The sequence below is a fragment of the Clytia hemisphaerica genome, unplaced genomic scaffold (genome assembly GCF_902728285.1).
Source record: "Clytia hemisphaerica strain Z4C2 unplaced genomic scaffold, Clytia hemisphaerica genome assembly, whole genome shotgun sequence".
In the NCBI taxonomy this organism is placed as follows: domain Eukaryota; kingdom Metazoa; phylum Cnidaria; class Hydrozoa; order Leptothecata; family Clytiidae; genus Clytia; species Clytia hemisphaerica.
In genome coordinates, this window is record NW_027104530.1 from 910,770 (window position 1) to 935,204 (window position 24,435).

A 24,435-nucleotide genomic window follows, 5' to 3' on the forward strand; every position below is an offset into this window, starting at 1 on the left:
TTTAATATTGACTTTAATTTTAAAGAAGAAAATCATCCAAAAATATTTAATAATTCAATATCTTATCAAATCTAATCTCCCGCCTAATTTCATTAAAATGGCAGTATGTCGGTTGATGAAAACTTTTTCAATGTTATGAAATGAGACGGACCCTTTTTTTTACCCAGATATATATTATCAATAACGAAAAGTTGATTATTTCAGCCTGGTTTAGATAGATATATGCATCTTTTCGAAAATACGTAAATAATAAATTGTTAATCTTTCCTTTTATTAAAAAAGTTTCGTAATTTCTTTTACAAAAAAGGTTCGCCTTTTCTCAATTTTGAATATAACATTCCCATGGACAAGAAAATAAGTAAAAGTGAATCTTCACTGCGTGGAGAAAGTCCTATATTTTCACTTCGGAGAAAAGTGGTACTTTTCGTGGCTAAAAATGTAATCATTTTGTACATCGAAAAGTTAATCATGTCGATATTTAGAAAATTTAGGCTTTTCGAGAAACAGTGAAGATTCACTGTTACTTGTTTTCGCACAGAAGAAAATTCAATGATTTCAAAACAAGAAAATTAAGAGAAAAGTTAACTTTTCGTCATATATCTTGCGTTAGAGAAGACAACTTTTCATGCAGTGTTATAGCCTCTTTTGTCTCTGCAAATTATTATATTGAGAACGACTTTACTATACATTATGAGGTACCGAAAAAGCATACCCACAATCTACATCCACAATTTTCGATAATCAAGAAACTCTCATAAACGACGCTTTGCTATTCGATACGTTCCTTTATATCTATGAAAATCCAATTCCCTTGAAAATCGAATGAAAGAGTGTTAACAATATTTTCAACAGAGGCGGAAAATTTAACTTTTTTGAGAAAGCCTTATAAATTTCCTCGAAACAGGAAAGAAATGGAAATCTGTACACTTTATTTCTGTTCTTCGCTTATTTTATCAATAACATACAGCATTCTAAGTTGACGCAAATAAAAAATAATTATAAATTTTTTCTCTCCCTTTAAAAAAAAAAGGGTAAGAAACCACTAGAGAAGATTTTCAGCCTTTACCGTTGTCGGGAAAATCACCGCTCTACATCACACTTCAGTTCCTTCAAAAAAAAAACATTTTAAAAATTTCTAAAAATCTTTAAATAACAAGCAAATTTTAGAGTAATACTAAAACACCAATATACAATTTGGTGGCGATATTTGCTTGGCTAGTACTCCATTATATTAGTCAATTAGTCATTAGGCTACACGCATCCCTTTGATATGTTTTGATATAGGGAATGTGTATCATGTACAAAATTCCTGTATAAAAGTTGCCCAAAATAAGGGTGAACCTGTTTCAATTTTCTAAAAAAGGTTAAGACAATGATTGTATTACCCTCTCGCCATTCAAATTCTAAATTCAAATTTAATGAAACTTGAAGGTCTCTCATGTAAAACTTACTAATCAAGCTAATCAAGTTTTTAAAACTCAAAAACACAAAAACGGGGGTAACTCTCGGACGGCCCTTTTATACACGATGCGAATCCCCTATATCAAAACATATCAGAGGGGATGCGTCTAAGTCAAATGAAGAGGGAAATAATAGAAGAACTTGTATTGATAGCACACAAATGTAAATTGAACCGGTTTAAAAGGTTTCATTGTTTGAATATTTCGGCCACGATCATGCTTAAAAACCTTAACATAAATTATGTCAATTTCGTTTGAATACTCTGATAATACAGTGTCCCTTTCCATATTTATACAGCTTGCTCCGCACTGTGACGTTTTTAGCTTCAATTGCCAAAGCTCACCAAGCACTGTCATAATCAACGGTCAGTCGCTTGCGTTGCTCTCGATCAATCATTCTGACACGTTCTTTTACTTTACCAACCCCAGCTTCTTGGCTTCAGTTTCGTAGATCAATAAACGCCACATTTTAACTACAAATACCTCTGACTCGTCGTCCAATACCTGACAAAGCAATTCAAAGAATCCGAAATTAATCACTGATTTAAAGAGGCCAATGAAAAAAAAGAAAAAATCTCGAGACCTATTATGCATCATAGCTGAATCCGTTACAGTAGATGGACTCTTTCTAGAAACATTTGTAGAAAGCCAGTGAGTAAAATTAAGCTAAAGCAGTGAAATATGTATGTCCTAAAATTTATCATTAAATTGATGACAAAGCAATGATCACCAGATAAAAAATACTTCGTCGTCGTGTCAGAAAATGTAATCAAATTCTAAACTATAAATTATAATGCTATGATAGAAGCCCTGAAAAAAAGAGAACATTGATTAGTGACTTTACTTGCCAAACGATCAAACCTGTAGGTATTGTGCATGATAGAGCACAAAAACTTTCTCCCTCTCTCTCTACTTCTTCAATGTCCAAGACAGGATCCAGCGCAAAACTTTCACCAATTTCAACATATTCCACAATCAAAAATCTTAGAGCTTCCACAATGTATTTAATCACCTTCCTAAGAGCTGTCCTGTTTAGTATGTATAGAACAGCATTTTATTTCTGGAGCTATTCTTAAATTTTGTTAAAAAAAGGGGGTTTTTAGAGTAAAAAAGGAAAATGAAATGAAAAACGTGTGCATTGGTAGCCATACCTTACTACAGCACATAATCTTACAAAGACACTTTGAAAACACAAAAACAAAACACTTTGAGACTTCAATAAATTCATTTGGAAAGTTTTATGCAAAGAAGGGATTTTAATTTATTTAACTTTATTAGAAGGTTAAATTTGCTCAAGTGTAGAAGAAATTCAGTTGTTCATTCATACGTTTCATAAAGTTTGTGTAGGATCCTCAGCTCCAAATCCAACGGTTAAACAACACAACACCAAGCTGCAACAAACTCTATCAAACACTGAGATGACTGTTCCAAGACACGCCCTATTAGGCAAGCATAGTAATCATACAGGAAATTGGTTAGCAACAAATCATACGAATAAAAATTAGACATACCATCGCCACGTCTTCTAGTATATCCTTGGCATTGCACTTGCTCAAAACCTGATGACAAGAAAAAAACATTATTTTTTAATTTGTACATAGTGACCATAAAAGAAAGGGCTCTTCCAGAAAAAGTCCGTACATGGGGTTGAGGGATGTAGTGTCCGGGAGTAGTGAAAAATCTACAAAATTTGCCTTGTCCGAGGGAGGGACTTTGCTCTGTTTGGAGGGGGGGGGTCAAAAGTCAATGTCCGTGCACAAAAAATGTTATATCCTCCAGCCCCCATGTTAAATTTTTTTTTCTGGTTTAAAGGAGCTAAATATGATATTTGGGATGCGAATATCTGTTACTCTTGAGGTTCGTGAATAGGCTTTTCCAGAAACAGTTCAATGCTATTTGGATATCCAGAAGGTAGGACCTTATAAGAGGGAGATTATATCAAGGGGGTACAGAACAAAATGCATGCATATCCTCATCCGTTTTACCCCCTTTTTCAGTTCGGATAACCGAAGGGTCTTCATTTTTAAGCCAGACATCCAGGAAACTGTAAAACTTGAAAAATGGATATCCTCGACAAATCTGTTGAGACTAAAAATTCACAAAAATGAGATCATTTCTTATTATGAAAGACTTACCTTGCTGCAAATGAATTCAACAAGGGTCTGTTCTTCTTCGCCAATATATTCGAAAATTTTCTTATTAACCCATGGTTTGATTCGCTTGTCCACTAACGCCTTAAAATTAAAGAAGGTAAAATCTTTCTATCCAAAACTAACTTAAAGATTAAATTTCGAGTGGGTTTATTTTCGCAATTGTCGCGAATTTTGGGCGTTTTCACGAAAAAACAGTCCACACGGAAATTAATCCACTTAAGGTATACTGGTAGCCTAGTCTACCAATTTTATCGAATAAGGGAGCCTATCAAATAGTAGAACGTCGCAATAAAGAGCGTCAAATGTATTACCTTTTTAATAATTTTAATTTTCAACTAATTTATGGGTGATTTACGAAATTAAATTTTGTTTCCAAAAAGCTGATTTGCAAATATAAATCTCGAAATCTCGTAATATTTTTTGCGAATCCAGCGAAAATCTACCCAATACCGCACCGCGCTGAATTTAAAAATATATTTTATTTTTGACATAATTATTACTCTCTATGTATTTGTACGAGTATGTGTTTGTACGAGTTCCAATTCCATCGACCTTTGCGTTAATCTCTTTGGCACGTTAATTGCATCATTTCACAAAATATATATAACAACTTGCACGTATCTTTAATTGAGCCGCATTGATTTGTGGGATTGCAACCCGTACTAATGTCAAAAAAGTAAAAAGTAATAATTATGACGCATGGCTTGCGGAGCGCTGTTATCAAAGTATTTGATGAAAATTCAACTGCTCTAGAGAATTAAGCGTCAACTGTGCCCTCACAAAACCAGAATCAGGAAATACAGGTGTATAATATGTACAATATTACCTCGTCAACGATATCCCATTTCAAAGTATATTTGAAGAGCTCTTCCTTCACCGTTGGAATTTTCTCGATCAAATTCTTGATCATTTTTCGTTTCTCGTCAACACTCGGTTCCTTGGTTCCCGAATCACCATTCGTTTCTTTCGTCGACGATTCGTCGTCAAGTCGCGACAATTTCTTTTTCGGTCCGTCGTCGACAACGTTCGTGTCATCGTCGTTCGCATTGAAGATGGTGCCGAGTTTATTTTTGTTCGAAACGTTAGTGCCGATTTTCATACCGAAACCAAATTTCTTCGTAGAAGCGTTTGACGGCGACATACTACCGTCACGTTGGTTCATTGACGCCGTCGTTGTTGTGTTGGTGACGGAAGAGAATGAATCTTGACGTTCCATCGGCGAAGGACTTCGAGTATCGTCGGCCGGAGAGTTATCCTCGCTCTAAAGAAAAAGATACATCAAAATAATTTTTGCTTGAATTATAAGGGCTGAACCTCAGCGGTTTTCCAATTCTAACTATACGGAGAATCAATCGTTGCATTGTTGAGAAAATTGTCTCAAGGACCCCAAAAAAATCAAAATTTGAAAAATACATGAAAAACAGGATGTTACGACTGATATTAAGAACAAGCAAGCGTGCAAAAATCTTCAGCAAAATCTGTACGATTGTATAGCCTATTCTAGAAGTCACGGCTTTTATTAATATGCGGCAAGGAAATGAAAAATGCCGGTTTTTGGTGAGGTTCCTGTTAACAAATGTAAGGCTTCCCTAAATCCTTCACATCGTTTTGACGAAAACACGTCCACATGCACCAAAATTCAAAATTCTTAAAAGAAACGAGAAAAGCACCTCAAGATTCATCCAAGGAACCAGTGTGCAAGATTTCAGTTTCATTTGAATTCGACAATTTTTGAAGTTTCCAGGCAGACCAAAAGTTTTGGAAAAACACACAGCAGATTCTAGCTCAGCTAGAAGTCGAGGCTTAAGAACACCAACCAATAAGATCATAAATGGTAACCTCCGTGACGAATTCTTATTTGCCATGATTACGTAATCCAATATAAATCATGATAAATTACCTGTATTGCAGAAAAACCAGCAGGACGCATGTTAGGATTCAAAGGTTCCGATCCTTCTCTTGAGTACTAGAAAAAACAAAAATCGCACAAAAATAAAGTAGAAACATTTACAATGTGATAACAAATTGAGTTCAAGTTCAAGTTCAAATTGGCAAGCGAATTATTGAGAGAAAAATTATCAAAAACGCAACAAAAGAGAAAACCAAAGACTTGAAAAACATTGTGTGTTTGTCAATTAAGACAAAATACAGACCTCGCTTTCGATGTTTTGATGGTTGTGGTGTGGCATGAAACCGCTTGTCGCACCGGTCACAGGGTGGCGTTTCGTTTTTGGTTCCACACTTTCACCGGCCATTTGTTTCCGTAGGATTTCTTCGATTTCCTCCATTTCACGTTGTTTGTCGCGCGCGTCTGATTGGATTTCCAGCTCGCGGTCGCGCATACGACGTGCAAGAGCGTTACTTCTGTAATTGTAAAAAAGATAAGAAAAGTAAGAATGGAATCGATTGTATTTAAAATTTGGTTGTGAAAGGACTGCGGAAAGAGTTTAAACAGAAGCTTTTTGGCTTTCTCGCAAGTCGACTGTACTGCCTAGCGCGTTAGATTTTGAATGGACACCGACCTCAAGAATCCTCATAAATTCCCGAAAGAACTCAAACGGTAACCATAGAAAAGAAAGTGGGTACGACCTGAATTCAACACAGCAATAATACAATAGACTTACGACCGAGTAATTCGGTTCCGTAGATTTAAACAAAGAAAGAAGTGGTATTTAAAAATACTCGAGAAAGATTCGAACGAGTTCCAGGATTGAGAAATAATAACTAACATGTTATTATAGTAAAGATAGTTAATTATTTCCTGATATTTTCTAAAGTGAACGTACTTGTAAAATTTGAAATCATCGCGATCATCATCATAGTCCTCCAGGAATTCTCGTAAGCGAAATTTCTCTTCGTCTTCGTCTTTGTTTTTACGTGAGTCTTTCTCCGCTATCTTTTCGTAATCTCGAATCTTTTTACGTTCTCTCGCCTCCCATTCTTTTAGTTTCTATCGAAGAAGAAGAGGTCAAATGAAAAAGATAAGGTGGAAAATGTAAGCTTATTTTTACAAAGAAGGAAACTTTATGAAATCGAAAATTCCAGAGAATATTTCTGATTTATAAAAAACAATGAGAAAATAGTCATTTCAAGGGAATTTTATAATTGATTGGAAAATGGATGGAAAAGCTGCTTAAGAAATTGAAAAGAGAGTTTGCCAAAAGAAGTATCACCCTTTTAAATATTTCTATCAGTACCGACTCAATCAACTCAATACGTACCTCCATGTAGAAATTTTCTTTGTCTCTTCTTATTCTCTCCATTCTCTTGCTGTCCAGTGCATCGTCGTCCTCATCCCCTCGTTCGCGCGGTGATCTCGAACGGCGAGAGCGACTCGGAGTTCCGCTACCCTCGCGACGTCTGTCACGGTCACGTACATCCCGTTCGTCACGTTCCTCGCGCTCACGTCGTCTCCTTTCACGGTCTCGTTGTTCGCGATCTCTTTCCCGTTCCCTGAAACAAAAGAAGAGGATGGGTAGGTTATAAAACCATTACTCCGTAGGAGAAAATGGAGAAATAAATAAAAAGGTAATCAATGTATGTATGTATGTACGTATCAATGTTATTTATAAACAACAAGACAACAAAAGAGTTAAGAATAAAAAAAACACAATCAATTAATCAAAATTGTGTCGCTTTCTTATTTTGTGCTAGAAATGTTGACAGGCCACGAATACTCTGTGAAACATGGTTGCATTATTGATAGATAGCTGGCTGATAATAAAAACACAATACAGTGCAATGGTACATAAAAAGGTTGGAAATATGTGAAGTTTTACTTTTCTCGTTCACGTTCTTTCTCCCTTTCTCTTTCTCTTTCGCGTTCCTTTTCACGATCTCGTTTCTCTTTTTCCGCATCTCGATCCCTGTCCCGTCGTTCTCGTTCTCGGTCTTTTTCTCTTTCTCGGTCTTTTTCGCGTTCTCGGTCTTTTTCTCGTTCACGATCTTTTTCCCTTTCCTTTTCTCTTTCCCGATCACGATCTCGACTTTTCTCTCGACTTCTGTCACGATCTCTATCCTTGCGATCTTTGTCTTTCGGTCTGTCATCCTAAAGGATTTTAAAATGTATTTAAATATCAAGGTTGACTTTTACTGAAGTTATTAGGGAACCGGGACGGAAAAAATAAAAAAGCTCCCTAAGGTTCAAACTATCTAAAAGATGACTTACGTCTGCTTATGTGAACAAAAAAACGTTTATATTTATCAAGTTAAAATACGAGTTAGGATATTATACTGGCCATGCCAGGATTGAATCCAATTTAATTTGACTAGTCACAGGAAAGATGCTTAGTTCTCATGCTAAATTTTGAATTAACAACTCTTGACTTGCAGCCTGGTCTTGAGTAAGAATTATATCTTGCACATAAAAGACACTATGCCATCATAAAATATTTGAGACGTTACTTGATTCAAACCCAGCCAAAAAAAGTGCACTGATAGTGATTACCAAAGCACATTCTGACAAAAATTGGTGCCCCTACGAATAGTGTTTAACTAAATACGTTTTTGGTAAAAATTCGTCCAAAAGAAGTGATGGAACATCGCTTATGTAGTGCCGATTTGTTTTTTTAACAACGAATATTTCAACGAATATTTTGGAGAAATTGAAAATCTTACTCTGTCTCGATCTCGACTCTTCTCTCTACTTCGGTCACGTTCCTTTTTCTTGTCATCCTGAAGCGAATACAAAAACATAATCAAAGTTATACGAGGCTAAATATTATTGGCTTTGGGAGAGAACAAAAAAGCAGAATTCCCCAGTGTCACTTCTAGAAGCAACACCCAGCATTGCTGTGGTAACCTAAAAATCGGAATTTTCAAAAAAATTACTTACCTTCGCCCGGGTCAACCCATACCATGTGAGGGGAATTGGGGACCATAAGCTTAATACAAGGGTGTGGGTGATACCAGACATTACGGTGTGTGATGGCACTCATTCCTTTCTACGCTCGCGAAAGACACAATGTAAGTAGTGTACTCCCAAGGAGTTCGAGTGTCATCACTATGCACCGTGGTGGCAGTTTTTGTGAGCAAAGAAGTAGCGCTTATTTTGTTCTTCAACCGATGTTAAATCAAGTAGAAGTTTGTCAAATCTCATTGAATGCTTTATCAAACTAACTACCTTATAGGTTTCTCTGAAGCCACGAATTTCTTTAGCCACCAGGCTTTTTGTGTCGTCATTCATGTCCAGTCCTTGAAGATTTTCAGTATTGCCACTGTGTGTCTTACGGTAGTTGTGAAGAACTTGACTGTCAATTTCAGAAGCATGGTTTCGTATTAATCGATCTATCTCTTTCATGAGACCACTGTCAGTTTCCTGAAAGCCAAAATATGATAATCACTCAAACATTTTATGACGATTTCTAACAACGACTTTAAAGCAAGTGTTGACTTAAATAGGCCATTTCAAAGTCGAAATGGATCATGGGTAATCAAGACTGATTGCGTCCCGATAACGACTTTATGTTGGCTAGACGCAAAAATCTTCAAAACTTTGGACAAATAGTAAGTTATCATTAGCTCGCAGTGATCCTGGTTACCCATTACGCTTTGCGACTGTGACATGGCCTATTCTGGTTTCAACCTCAAGAGTTTCATGGTGCTTCCATGCATGGTGATATCAATAAAATCAGTAAAATAATATGCTAATCGGCGTCATCCTACTAATAGCTAGTGCTACAAAAGATTTCTTAGGCATGATTAGACAGCACCTTAGAACAATGGATCATTCGTGATTAGTTTACAACAATACCTTAGTACTAGCATCTTTTTCAATGTCGAAATCTTCCAAAGCATGTCCCACAAGAACCTCTTTTTCAATCTTCTTTTGTTCTTTGTACTTATCCAATTGTTCACGCGTTTTCGAGTCAACTTTGACCTGGAAAAAATCAAATCAAAAAGAAGTTAGAGAAAACTAAAACTAAATAGCCGCTCAAGCTTTTGAGCAGCTGCTACCACTGAGCACTTTACATCATTACCACTGAGCACTTTACATCATTCCCTCTAAGCCCATGTAGTCGAATCGCCTTTGAGAAATAGAAAAAGTTCTTTACCAACTAGATCTAATGTGAAAGTTATGGGGAGATCAGAAGTGCAGTTATTGAAAAGATTGTTACATAGAAATTTTAAGAGACTTTTATTGGCTCTTATTTTTGAGATACCTTACCAAAAGCTTTTTGTCAGCAACTTGAAACCCACTCAACAATCTCATGGCTCGCAAGGCTGCTTCTGGGTCAGAATACTCACAAAATCCAAAGCCTGGAAAGGAAGTAGAAAAGTACATTACAGTATATGGCCCCCAAAACGGAGACGGCCCCCAAAACGGAGGTTGTCATTAAAATGAGGATTCTGACTTGTAGATTTATCAGAATTAAACGATTTTTGTTTATTTAGAAAGAATGATGGTTATACTAAAAAATGAGCATGTTTTTGATGGTTTGAGACAGATTCAAAATAACATATTTACGTATGAAGGAGATATTTTAACACCCAAATTAGATAAAAATTGCATATAACTCACTCTAGCTCCTTGGATATTGAAAATAAGTTATGAAAATGGGGTATAGGAAACTTTCTACACCTAATGCCGTTCAGAAAATGCAGATACATCTGTGACTTTAGAGGATGGGTAAAAGATATAGCATCTTAAAGGCCAACCAGTATTTTGGGACCCTAGAATCAGCATTGATAAAACCGAAAATTCTAAATATGAGAAACATCAAAAGATCTTGGAATTCCATTCCTATCAGGTTGAGTTAATAGCTTATAACAAAAAATTAACATTATATGTAAAAATTTTCGCTGAATCAGCAAAAATGGCAAATTCTGTCACTTTTTTGCAAAATATAGGAGAAAAATACCTTTAAAGCTTAATATTTTCAGTTTCAGTTAAGCTTTTCTTCTCAAATTTTCACAGCTTTTTCCATACATGAATGGAACTATTTTCAAAAGACATTGATTTTCAGAAACTTGATTAAGACGTTGTTAAATCTAAATTGTCATTTTGAAAATTTCTAAATTTTCAGTTTGGACTTTGCAATATCGAAAATCTTGAAATATTTCATAAAAATCATAAATTTTACATTTATCGGGTCGTAAATTTAAGGGTAAACACAAATATGTTCATAGTTTTTCCTCCTATTACCACTGGGCTTAATATTTTGATTTTAACTACACCTCCGTTTTGGGGGCCCCAAACCTGCATTTTGACAACCAGGGGTGTACTGTAAAAATTTTATCAAACAAATTTATGCCCAAAACCCTCTAAATCACATTCCAAAACTATGGTCAAAATTTTGTATCAATATCTTAAAGATATCTCGAGAAATCGTTAAAATTGCAAACCTCCGTTTTGGGGGCCATTAGAAAAAAGCTACCTATCTTTAAGCGATTGAAAAATATTGTTGAAATTGAAAATTTTGAAAAATAGCTGTCGGGAAATAAAGTAGAGATGTTAAAGTTTTGTATGCAAGAAAAATTCTTGTAAAACCTCTTTTCCTCTAGCTTTGAGAGAAATTTTAAATTTGATCGCCGTTTTGGGGGCCACATACTGTACTTTTCTTAAAAAATCTGTTGTGATGTCATAGTCCTAAATTCTAAGCCTGTTTAACCTTTTTTTCTGTGATCAAAGCAAGGTTTTCTTCTGCGACATAAAATGGATTTTACACAGCAAGTAAGCACAAATTCTTGAAACTTTGGTGAATTATGCTGAATTTTGAAAATGAAAAGCCTCTTAATACTTCACTGAGACAAAATTCATCTGAAACGGAATAAATTTTAACACAGCTTTTTGTGTGTAAGATTATTAGTGTAATTTTCAAAAATAGTAAACCCAACCCTTCCGAACCGATCAGAGATCCCTCTCACTCAATATTGGTGACTTCTATCTCCTTACAGAGGATGCCCAGCTCTGTTTTGAGAAGTTTTTAGTCGTGTTGTTAGAATCGTGTATGACATGGTGTATACTTCTTCCCAATTTGTGTGAAACTAAGAAACCGTTAATCAGCCATGCAATTTACCTTGAAGTCTGCCTGAGGCTCCTTGAACTCTTTTCCAACTGACTATAGAACCACATTTCTAAAAGTAAAAAGGTAAAGTATAACATGGTTGAAGCAAAAAAGGCCAAACAAAACTTCTCATAACAAGAGAATGAAAAGAAATAGTCGAACATGACATTAGAATTTTGTTTGGCCTTTGATGGTGTTTGTTAGAGGACAAAAATCAAATAACGATTACCATTTAATCGGTTAACTAGAAACTGTTCTTGTTCTGGACAACTCCATCCAATCACCCAAGACCTTTTCTAATGCAAAATTCTACCATTTTATTTGAAAGGTCAATACATGATTTCGTTAAGACTTTTTGTGTAAGATTTTTGATCATTTTAAAGAACATTAGAGAGAATCTATCAATAAACTACATATGGCTTATTGGTTTACAGAGAATAGTAAACTGATAAAAATGATAAGATATTCAACAAAAGAAAGAGAAAAACAATTCGCATAATCAGTATTTATTGCAACAAACCAGCACTTACCATTAGAATTTGTCTTATCAATGTATCAGAAGCTTTATCTGTTATGTTACCTACAAAAACTGTGGTGATCTCTGGTCTTGGTCCCTAAATAGTTCAATGGATAAGAAAAAAGAATGTGAGAATAAACTCTTCCAGAAAAAGTTTTTTGTTTCACCAAGCTGCACCAAGGTACTAATGTTTAAAGTTTGTTGGAAAGCTTGGATATGAAATTGCAGAAATTGTAAATTTTAGTGACCTTAAAATATATTTTATTTTTGGCACCAACCCCTTGTTCTCAATCGCCCCTTTAAAAGCCTAGTACGATTAGGCTTCAAATGAACAATTTTAAGTAAATTTTTAAAGACTTACCGGCATTCCACTGGATATAACCATGTCACAAAAAACCTGAACAAGTTATTTTTATATTTGACTTATAATGAAGTCTATGAATGAATGTGTTTAAAAAATCAATCCTTCTATTCATGATACTATACCACCATAAGTATTTTTGCCAAAAAAAATAATTGCTATCAAAACAGAGGCAAAAACGTGTCTGTTTTCCAAGTATTTTTCTAAAGTTTTCCAAGTATTTTTCTAAAGTTTGCTTGTACCAGGCGAACAAGGTCTCCTACCTGGGGTACTAGGTGTACAGTATAATGTAGGGTACCACCCAGCTTTCGACCCCAGGACCCTTAGTGGGACTAAAAAGGAGAAAAAATTGGAAATTCTGTGAATTTAACAGCCAATTTAACATAATTAATTTGACCAAGTTAGATGCTTTAGTTTAGGGACACAAAATTGAATTTTCCTATTTTCCTCGACCCTTACATGGGCTGCTAGGTACAAATCATACACCTAGCCTCTTGCACAAACAATGAGACACGGCAGAACACGGTGACAAATTTCACTTGCATCCGTGAGGTAGCTTGGTATTTGCATGTTTCCATTTATATAGATGCTTTTAATACACCCAGAGAGATGACAGTTAAGCTAGTCTGGACTTATCTCATTTCTACTTTCCATTTCAACAATATACAATGCTTATATACATTAGTAGACACATAAAACACATCAGAAATCTTAGCCCGGTTTTCCGATTTTCCAAAATGATCAATAATATGAGAATGATCAATAATATGAGACACCATTGTGGACATCGTAAAATTGTCCAAAAACTTGTTTTGTTGATAAGTTTTTGAATTTCAATTGTCATGGGGCATCTTAGGTCCGATGACGTCATCAAAAACTGAAAAATACAATATCTAGAGCTTGAGAATGATTTAAGCAATGATTGACCCCTCATTGGATCGGAAATCATCATGAGCATATATTTGGTCAATGAAGAGATGGTTACAGTAGAGTGAAAAGTTTATTACACATTCGATGACATCATTTAGAGCCCAAATGACGTAACAAAACATAAAATTTGTCATATCTTTAGTTTTAAACCATTCTAAGTGGTAATTTTTCGTTCTTTGGGATTAATTCAGTCTATAATTTCCCCTTTATATCAAAAGGGCTTATGATGCGTTCAGCTTATCTACTCCTCGGCGAGTTTATGAAAAATTTCTCAAATTTTGCCAAGGGGTTGATTCGAGTATGAAAGAGGGATTTTGTGCAGTTTTAAACAAGAAATCTTATTGTTTTTTGAAAATGCAGTTATTATTTGGTCTTCTAAGGCGTGTCATGTCGACCTCAAATTCGTAAATACAGCAAGTAACATTTTTTTATATATTTTCCATTCTTACACACTGATGATATATTGACGCTCTCAATTTGATGTTTTACTGCTCAAGTCAAAAGTTCCCGTTTTCGATTAAAATTAAATTGAAATCGCTTTTAAACTTACTGAAGAAACTCTAACAATTGAAGATTTATTATTTACTAAGCTTTTATTTACTATTTATTTACTATTTCTGGTGAAGAAGTCCCATTCTATCTCTTATTCCATTTGTGAAGCATAAAAAGATATTTACGATATGATATGTACTCCCGTGGTTGATGAAAACTTATTCGAATTCCCCTTAAAAATAAAGTTTGAGAGCATCAACAATACCATCTTTATCATCCTAAGGGCTTTGCTAAACCGGCCTTTGCGACTACGGGAACCGACTAATGATACAACAGAAGCTTTGTTCACTGTTGCTCATTTACCCGTTTCCAATCGTTTCTCCCCGTTTCCATGTCGTTTCCACCAGTTTCCCTGTCGTTTCTCCCTGTTTCCATATCGTTTTCACCCGTTTCTCTGACGTTTCACGTTTTAGTTATTAGTGAATTTAGATTTTAGACAATTTCATGAGAAAGTGAATTTATCAGATAGAAATAACGATTGTTGCCAGTTGTTGCATGCATTTTGGACACAAAAATGATAAATTTTTAACAATTTTGGCAAAAATTGAACTTTAATCTTAGCAAGGAAAAAATATAAGATATCAAGTTTTAAGTCAATAGACCTTTTTGCGAAGCGAATTTATGAGCGAAGCAGTTTTGCTACATTGTGTGCACGTACCTTTTACTTCTATCCCAAGCAAAAATTGGCCAAAAATTTGCTATATAAATCACATCTTCAAACCGATGATTTTATCAAAATGACCTTAAAGGGTTTGGGTTAAAGCCACGAAAATTTTCTCGGTTTGGTAGCTAGGACTGCAAAAAATGCCGTTTTAAAATGGTGTACCCTAGCAGTGAACAGTAAAAAAATTACTAGAAGCCGAAACACGGACTTAAAACCTGAAGTTGATCAAATTGCCGCGCGGGCGGCACGCATCTAAACAGTGGTTCTTCGGTTTTAAATATATGTTTATTTTGCTGTTAAATGGAAAAAAATTGTTTGAAAGATGACAGAAAGGATCTTCATCATTCCTTGACTTTTATAAGTAACCATCAAGTATCAAATAAGATCAATAAATGAGAAGTTTTTGCTGGTCGCGCGGGCGGGAAAAGTGCTCTTTTAAGTGAACTAAACTTACCTTGCAAAACCAAGTGGATATTCAATGATAAAGACGTACGGAGGTAATCAAATTTGTCGAATTTGTCAAGAAAACAAATCAAAACTGACCAAGATCCAACAACAAGCCATCTTTATAGACTTTTGCTTTTGTTATTACATAATTATTCAACAGGGTGGCCTCTTTGAAAAAAGGTCTATTTGGGGCAATTTTTAGGTTTCAAATCAGAGTTCCAAAACTTAAATTAGTGAAACTAAATTGCAGAAATGTATTTTCAGATAACCAATCTTTAAATCTGATAACACCTACCGTGAAAAAGGGTAACTTGCATCATTGGAGGCTAACATGCATAGCCCTCAAATGAAAGACCCAGCTGGTCATTCTCTGTTAGTCCTGCATTTTCAAATATTCATTACCAGACGGTGTCAATCGAACGAATCGAACGCTGAATCAATTGAACGCAATTGAACGCAATCGAATAATTGCAATTCGATTGTCGAACGCAATCGAACACAATCGAATATTACCCAGGAATCGGCCGTTCGATTGCTTCGATTACGTTCGATTGTATTCGATTACGTTCGATTGTATTCGATTACGTTCGATTGTATTCGATTACATTCGATTGATTCAATTATATTAGATTTTATTCGCTTTGCTACGGTACTTAAGCACTCGGCCGCCCGCTAAAAAGCCCTAACGGAGTGATCTAATTTAATTTAATCATACTCATCAAACATAATCCTCTAATCGAACGAAATCGAAGATTATTCGAATTCAAACGACAATTGAACACAGTTCAACTATCAATCGAACCAATCTAACCTTACTCAAACGCAATCGAACACAATCGAATATTACCCAGGAATCGGCCGTTCGATTGAGATTCGATTACGTTCGACAATCGAATCGCAATTATTCGATCGCGTTCGATTACGTTCGATTGGTTCGATTGCGATTTTTGTTCGAAGTTGTTCGATTGACACCATCTGGTCATTAGAATCACGCTCAAAGTCACAATAAAATAACAATGAAACACAGCCAATAACATAAATTAGACGTTTTGTATATTTGTCTATCAACTCAATGTTAATAATTTTTTAAGGGGGCTCCGGGCTCTCTGCCCCCAAAACCAGATTGGAAATATGCCTAGCTCAATTTTGCACTACTCATTTCGCTCGCTCGCACACCTTTTGCTTGTCCCTCATTCACGATTCAGAATTTTGAAACATATGGCAACTTATGCCAACTATGTCCTCCGAAGTTTGAGAAATAGAGAAATCATATCTAGCCTGCTGGATACCTAGATGGAAAAAGCCCAGAGAATGATTCACTATCGACCTATAAATACAAAAACCTGATCATCAGGTTCAAAACCAAAAAAACTTCATTCTATTCTCCATAATTTCCCACATTGGAGGCTACCATTTTGGCTCAATAAAAAGAACAACATTGCATTCTGGGAGAGCGAACGGGCGTATGGCGGGCGGCCGCCCACAAGATCTGGCGCTATATCATCAGTGCATCATTGATCGGTTTTGATTACTCAGGGAAAAATTTCCCTGTCGTCACCTAGACTAACTAGACTGTCTAACTAGGGGAAAAGTGACGAATTTGAAATTTCCCCCTAAATTTACAATTTAGTTACTTCCATCCACCCGACTAAATTGTCCAAATGAATTGGTTTCCTTCACTGCGCTTGCTCGAAAATATATCTTGTAATATTGGACGTTTAAAGCATTAATTTCGGTTAATAAAGCAGTGCCGTAGCAACTGGAGGGGCAAGGGGGGGCTATGCCCCCCCCCCAATAATTTTTTCAAAAATGGTTATTTTGCAAAATGCAAATATTTCTTTTTTAATTTGTCATAATTGTCTTTTAAGTGCATGTTTTGAGTGTATTTTCAAGCAATGTAGAGCTCAAATTTTCAAAATTTCCCCCTCGGGCCAAACCATGGCTGGCCCTCGCGGCGTCACTAAACTTCAGCCCCCCAATATGAAAATGCTTCCTACGGCACTGATAAAGGGGTAAAAAATTTGGATTCAAGTTTTGGTTGGGGGGAAAGAATAAAGTAAAAGTTTTGGTCGGGGATAAAAAAATCGGGTAAAAGTTTTGGTCAAGTGATAAGATGTCGGGGCGGGATAAATTTTGTCGGGGAAAAATTCCGTCACCCCCTCAAAATTTTCGTCACTTTCCCCCGATGATATAGACGATCCTATCGTCTACACAAGATCACTAAAAAAGGGAATAGTTTAGGAGAGGCGTGATAAATTCGGGTGGAGTAAGCAGTGGCGGAGATGTTTACAAGTGTTCCAAAACTCTACCGCCACTTTTTTCCCGTAAACCGCATTGAGGCCCTTAACTCTTTATTCCCGCGTTTACTGAACTCTATTTAAACGGACGATAGCATCGTCTACCCCCGATAAGGTAAAGCTACCGCCGTGAGTATCCACAGCTCGAATATAAATGTCGCATCAGACCTTCCCATTCCCAAATAAAACAACAGAGCAAAATATAGTACCGGGTGCGCCACAAAAAGGTTTCTCTCTTTAAGGGCTCTGACCATAGTCGGAAAATTGATTTTAGTATTTGAACATAAAAGTTATGTTTTAGGTTCTTTAACAGTTTTAACAAAGAATTGCCTTTATAAATTGCTTTTTAATCAAATCCCTTCAGAGTAATTAAGGATTTAATTGCAGAAATGACGTTATGAATTTTAAAAAGACGTTAATAATATGTTGTATCACCTTCTTTTATAAAAAGTGCTAAGTTTTAATGGGTAATTAACCTTTTTGTTTCAAAATTTCTTTACACTGTCCGCAAAGAATTGAACTATTTTAAATTTTGCGGAAAATTTTTCTAAAAAGGTGTGTCAAAAGTTATGACTGTTTTTTTAAGCAAAATCCAGATGAAAAATTGATGAAAAACCACTATTTTGAAGATTTCGAGACAAAGAAGCATTTACAAAAATTTTCCGCAAAAATTTTTATTGTTCGGTAAAAGATACACCATCTACTGCGAAAAATTTTTCAAAATGTTTTTTCTTCGCCGAAACTAAGCTCTTCAAAGTTGAAATACTCATCCTCGCAAAAGTCTTCATTTTCTTCGTCATCAAATTTTTTCATTGCAATTTTTGAATTTTCAGATTCAGGAATAGTTTGTCTAACAGAAAATGTATAACATGCCATAGTTTTGTTGGTTACATCAGTCAGAAAACACATTTTAAACACAACAATTATAAAAAATTCACTATGGTCAGAGCCCTTAAAGTGAACTTTCCCGAGATCTAAAATTTTTGAAAGAACGAATCCTTTTTCATCGTACAGAAGAAAGATTAACTTAGATTTTGATGGGTCATTTATTAAATTTGGTTTATGAAAGTTATGCTTGATTGAACAAGAAAGTTACTTTCAAAAAGTGCTCGAAAACGTTGAAAATCAGCCTATCAAATTAAATAGAACCACGATCACATAGCAGGGATTTTTTCAAGCACTTTGAGCTACTACCGTTTTTGTATAATTAGATTGAGTTTAAGATGCGTAAAACTACGCGAGCGAAGCGAGCGTGATTTAGAGCAGGGGGTCTGGGGGGCGCTCTAAGCCCCCCAGCGGGGGTTCTAGGGGGCTGAACCCCCTTAGAAAATTTTTACTCCAAATTTGGCCCTGGATTGCTTTAAACAAGAACAAAAAGTGAAAACATTAACGCCGCTTAAGTAAAAATAGAAAGATTTTGGCCCAATTTACGCCCAGGGTTCGAATTATAAATTTTAAGCGATAGATAAACGAGCGAATAAAGTAACCGAGTTGATAAAGTAATAGATAAACGAGTGAATAAAGTAGCGAAGCAGCAAGTTGATAAAGCAATAGATAAACGAATGAATAAAGTAGCGAAGTGGCAAGTAGATGAAGAAATAGATAGACGAATGAATAAAGTAGCGAAGTGGCAAGTAGATAAAGCAATAGATAAACGAATGAAAGAAGTAGCAAAATAGGTGTTTTCTTATAATTTTTTAACTTCGAATTTTCGAGTTAGGAAATCTTTTTGGGTAGCTAAATCTATAATCCACTTCGCATTTTGCGAAGTGCGAAGCTATTATTCATCCTCGCATAAAAAACACCCGACTGTTTTTCACGCCGAAGCTATAATTCAATCAAGCTGTGGCGTCAAACTGAACGAGACTCTCTCTCTAATTTTTTCTTCCTTGAAAAGATCAATAATTATCTCACCCTCAAGAATTTATTTTTGGTAAACACCGGATACATAGATAAAAGGGTCTAGTGAAAAACAAAAAAGTTTGTGAAACGTAGCAATGAATGAATTCTCTGATGTAAACAATGAAACACATCGAATATATGACGTGACCGCGTACCAAGAAACATTACGAGAGAACACATTTTTTTCCATTCTCTTGTCTTTACTCTATACTGATTAAAAACAAATAATTGGCGTTTCTGAGAAAACTGCTTTGAAACTTTATTCTTGTAAATTTTTTTTTATATTTCGGATTGAGTTTCATAACTCAATCTTGGATTGAGTATTTTTGCCGGTATACGGTAGTAAAAAAGTGCTTAGAAAAATCCCTGCATAGTCATATCACATGATACATCAGTATTGTTGTTTTAGTCATTAAAAATCATAATCATCTGTCAAAGTGACCTTTTGTTTTAGTTTACGAAGGAAAGTCATTTCAACTTAAGTAAGAAAATTCTTCAGAAAATGCAAAAAATTCTGGCAAAATTAATCAAAATGCATGAAATTGAAATATGAGTGTCGAGATAAATCCAACCTCGAAATATATTGACATTTTTGGTTGTTTTAACGTTTTTCAGAATTTAAATGGCGATTTCAGCATTTCCACTTTAGTTCACTGGATATTTCAATTTTGGAGGGCTTAAGTGGCTTCCAGGCTATATTCTCAGCATTAAGTCTTAAGTCTAATGTTAAAACTCAGAGTTAAAACTCTACTTCCCAGCCCTAGTTTATGGCACTTAATAATCACTTACGGTTTTAAGATTTTGAGGGAATTTCCCTTTTATTCCAAATATTATGGCCAGCATTGTAGAACCAAAAATCTAATGATAAACTCGGTAAAAACAAATGAAAATGATTTTCATAAAGATTATAAACCCTTTTTAGGCTTAAGTTTCAAAATTTATGCGTATAATTAATGAGAAATGCTCTTATTCGTACAAAGGCCTTTTTGTGGCACCCGGTATTTAAACAAACAAGAGCCGCAAAGATGCGGATAAATATTTCCTTTACAAATGTTAAAATAATAATTGATGTCCTCAAAAGATTTCAAAGTGCTTTAAATCTCAGACAACATCAAGCAACAAGTCCCTAAGAATTTCAAAATTCCATTTATGTTATTGCCAGTTTACAGGATTATTCATAAGATGACTGTAGGTTCAAAGCTACGGACCACGAAATATATCCAAGCTGAACCCGACTGAGAACAACATACAGTAATCAAATTGGCTAGAACTTTAATTTTGGTTAGGTGGACTTTAAATGGATTTTAGTATTATACTAGCGGTCACCCGGCGTCGCACCGCCAAGTAGAGTGTTGTTGAACACATCAAAAGACCTGATTATATATAATTATTACAGTATTTTAAGCGCTGATTTCCCAGGATTTCCAGAAATATTATGTAGCCAAAAAGGGCAAATATTTAAAATGAAAGAATAACAAAAAGGAGAATATTCCACAGTTAGAAAACCAAAGAAAAGTTTATATATTTTTCAAATGAGATGAAATATTTTGCATTATACTTTCATATATAAAATATTGTAAAAAATGTAAAAATTTAAAGTAACTTTTGGAGTTTTTTGAAATAATGTACGTGCTAAAAAGTAAAAATCTTTCAAAACAGGGAAACAATTTGATATTTTCCGACAGAATGCAAAAAAAAAAAAAAAAATCTCATACTGGGAAACATTTCATAATCTGAAAGAATGGCGATAGGAATAAATTCCCCAAACAGAAGCCATTTTATGATTTCTAAAAGCATGCTGCAAGAGCAAAAAATGTCACATACTTGGAAACAATCAAAATTTCCAAAAAAATGTCAGAAAAGAAAATAAATTGTCATGCCAGGAAATCACTTGAGTTTTCTTCATTTTTTAAATGCATGTGGAAGAAAATGTCAAGTTCACGACAAAAGTTTTCCATGTTTTGAATGCACGTGTAAGAAAATCTCCAAATTTATCACAAAAGTTTCCACGTTTTAAATGTACATACCATCAACTGCTTTAACTTGAGACGATCGGTCGAAACATGGGACTGTTTGATATCTGGTCTGTATTTTCACTAACTTGTTAAATCTCTTTGACAACAAATTTGTTTTGATAACTCCACCAAGTCTATCAATCATACTTCCTTTCGTAACATGTAACGATAACTTTCACTGATAGTGCCGATCGGAGAATTAGAGAACACCCGCCGCCTAACCGCCTATCGCTCGATGGGATTAACAAATAACGTGTGTGTAACTTGCCGCGCGAGTGATGTCAAACGCTCCATCGTTTTGCCATTTTTTTAATACGCCGTTCATTAACTCAAATCAAATGACTTTGGAGGTCCGGTGAAATGGTGGCCAAATTGCCGTCCCATGTTTTGTCAGATAGTCCAAGTTGGAGCAGTTGATGGTAAGAAAATCTCCAAATTCACGACAAATGTTTCCACGTTTAAAACACACGTTGCACGCAGGGAAGAAAATCTCCAAGTTCAAGAAAAATTTTAATAATATGTGAGGTGATTTCAAATTATTTACATCCATATTCAATGCAATAAACCTTTTAAGAAGTATAACATAACATTCTTCATATTGGGGCCGTGGTGTTCCGGATCCGGTTATCAGCTTTAAAATTTGAAACTTATAACTGCAACGAGTTTTCACTAACTGTCACTACAGCAGTTTAATTCATTGTTGCAGATAAAAAAACCAAAATTCAATCATTAACCAGTCAGTTTTGCTCCATGTTTAAATTTTTAGCTAAAATCAGTTCATCAACCATTCCCATTGTTGCATTGCCGGCGCATTTGCTGCATTCGTTGGGTGCAAACTTTTTTCATATTGCAATAGTGTAATTTTTCAGGTTTTATAAAATGGTCAGATTTATTCACAGTCACTTGCCTTCGTACTATTTATGTAAATATACAAACAAAATTGAAGTTAGTTTGTTGTGAAAGTTGATAAAATGTCCTGTTTTTCCAAGACCAAGAGATTACATCATCTCTCATTCCAGCTCATTCCAAACCAACAGAATTTGAACGAAACATCAAATCCAGAAAGAAATATTAAGAAAAGTTCACTATCGACCATTCCTTGTGACAATCTTTCAAAAATCATGATCCAATTCAACTCATCAAAGCATAAAAACCAAAGCAAAGAAAAGTAGCGAAAGAGCAAAAGTTGTTGTCTATTTTCTGCCATCTTTGGTTTGACAGTTAGAAACAAAGCAGTATGGTCCGATCAACAATACGCTTCTGAAACGGCCGACGTTGCCCGATCGACAAGGAGAATAGAGCGCCGTACGGATATTTACCATAGACGTTTTTCGAAGAAATGACGTCTTCCGCCTCGAAAAAAAGAACATCGTACTGTTTTTACCGCCGGAGCTTGATTTAAAAAGAGACTCATGTACAAACTCACGAAATTGACCAAAACCGAGCGTTAGACTTGAAGAAGGAGAAGAAAAATTACCGTTTTAACAAATATTTCCTTCTCAAAGGAAATATTTAATAAACATTTCTTAAGAAGAAATACTAAACCAACCTCTTTCCCTGCGTACTATCGGTTTTTTTATGGTTACTGATACCGTCGTTTTGCGTTTTTGTATTTCCCATTTCCGCACTAAGATTCCTTTGCTACTTTTCTAACGGAAATATATCAGGACTTCGAGTAGTTGAAAAATAAGCTTTTGGAAAGCCGTTTAGGCAATTTTGTGAGTAAAAACAAGATTTTCCATAGCTTTAGAAACAAAACCTTTCCAATCTCATACCTGAAAAAAAAAGCGGACGGAAAAAAATAAGATTCCGTAAAAATTGAAAAGATTCTTAGTTCGACAAAACGACGGCAGCGCTTTTGTCTGGTGTCCCATCAGTAATGTGATATAGCCTGGGTTACACGGGGACGATTTCGTTACTAATCTACCAAATTAATAAAACAAATAATCTTATCTCGAACATCGATCGAAAGCAGCCGCCGAGGCGACCTTTTTTCCGATATGTTCTAAGAGCATATTTCAGCTAGAAATTTTGATCTGTTCTAATCAGATCGAAAATTAATCAGCTAGAAATGTCTAAAAATGATGACGTGCTCAGTTCTGACGAGACAGGGTGGTATAATCAAGGTCATTTAACGTGTTCTTGTTGTCTAGGTAACCCTCGAAAGTTTCAGAACACATTTTTTAAGAAGACAGGGGGGGTATAATCAAGAAGAGATTGATATAATCTTGTTGCCTTGTACCCTAGAAATTTTCAGAACACATCTTTCGTAGAGAAAAACAAATATCTTACAAGTTTGACTTGGCAAACTATTTTTCCTAGATTCTAGAACACATCAAACCATAAAGTAGTGATAAGTTTAGGGAGGAGACAAATAGTGTGATAAAGGTTTCCTAGAAATCAGAACACATCATTTGTATAAAAAAATTGAATAAAGGTCATAACATTTGGTCGCCTAGAAGATAAGAACACATAAGCCGGCTGCTTCTGAACAATCTACAGGTCAGAATTCTTATTCAAAATCAGACAGACGTCACCGGTTAAATTTCAGAAAAAATCTAATTATGACGCTACTCACTGTACTTCAATATTCGGCGATTAATCGTGCATTATTTTGTAGACTAGCAAACTCGGCTGTTAATTAATTGGGTCAAAGGAGTGAATAATCAACGGGTGGGCAATTTGTTTTCGGCAGAGAGGGGCAAATTAATCTTAATCAGCAAGAACTCTCTCCAACACAGATACTTTTCTTGCGTGTTATCATTTTTGGCCGACTGAAATAATTATTTCGTTGAATTCAAACTAATTAAATCCTGTTCAAAACATATAATCTCTTTAAAAGCAAAACAAAAGTTTTTCAAAAAAAAATATACAAAAATATATAAATCCAAGCAATATTATAGGCATATAGTATAATAGAAATCCTTTTAAATAAATAAAATACCATTATTCTTTGTAAAAAAATCAACTATCTAATTTTCATATCAAAATTACGTAACAGTTGAAACTCAATCAGAACATGTTAAGATTCTTAGTGGCTTGTGAATTATTGCTCATTTTCTACACGAAGGAATCATTTGGACGCCCCTGTCTCACAGCCCCGGTGGTACTTTTTCCCACAGTGGGGATGA

At 35.1% G+C, this 24,435-nt stretch overlaps 1 protein-coding gene across 1 annotated transcript; it reads right to left on the reverse strand.

The window, feature by feature from the left end:
• Positions 1-1,624: 1,624 nt before the first annotated feature.
• LOC136822363 (RNA-binding protein 25-like) lies at positions 1,625-12,576 on the reverse strand. The gene is made up of 16 exons (XM_067078600.1): positions 12,498-12,576; positions 12,150-12,233; positions 11,632-11,689; positions 9,780-9,871; positions 9,366-9,491; positions 8,736-8,930; positions 8,231-8,287; positions 7,393-7,661; positions 6,835-7,066; positions 6,400-6,563; positions 5,767-5,977; positions 5,514-5,579; positions 4,440-4,874; positions 3,596-3,694; positions 2,972-3,019; positions 1,625-1,964 (listed from the first exon to the last, which is right to left on the reverse strand). Exons 1-16 carry the CDS (start codon positions 12,519-12,521, stop codon positions 1,872-1,874), a joined length of 2,253 nt encoding a protein of 750 aa, XP_066934701.1. The 5' UTR covers positions 12,522-12,576; the 3' UTR covers positions 1,625-1,871.
• Between the last annotated feature and the right edge of the window lie 11,859 nt (positions 12,577-24,435).

Excerpts from the sequence above, each read along its gene's own strand:
- LOC136822363 (XM_067078600.1), bottom strand. The coding sequence starts at position 12,521 with ATGGTTATATCCAGTGGAATGCCG. Across the intron at positions 9,872-11,631 it reads AGCCTCAGGCAGACTTCAAG|GCTTTGGATTTTGTGAGTAT; the intron begins GTAAATTGCATG and ends CTTCCTTTCCAG. Across the intron at positions 7,662-8,230 it reads AGAGTCGAGATCGAGACAGA|GATGACAGACCGAAAGACAA; the intron begins GTAAGATTTTCA and ends AAAATCCTTTAG.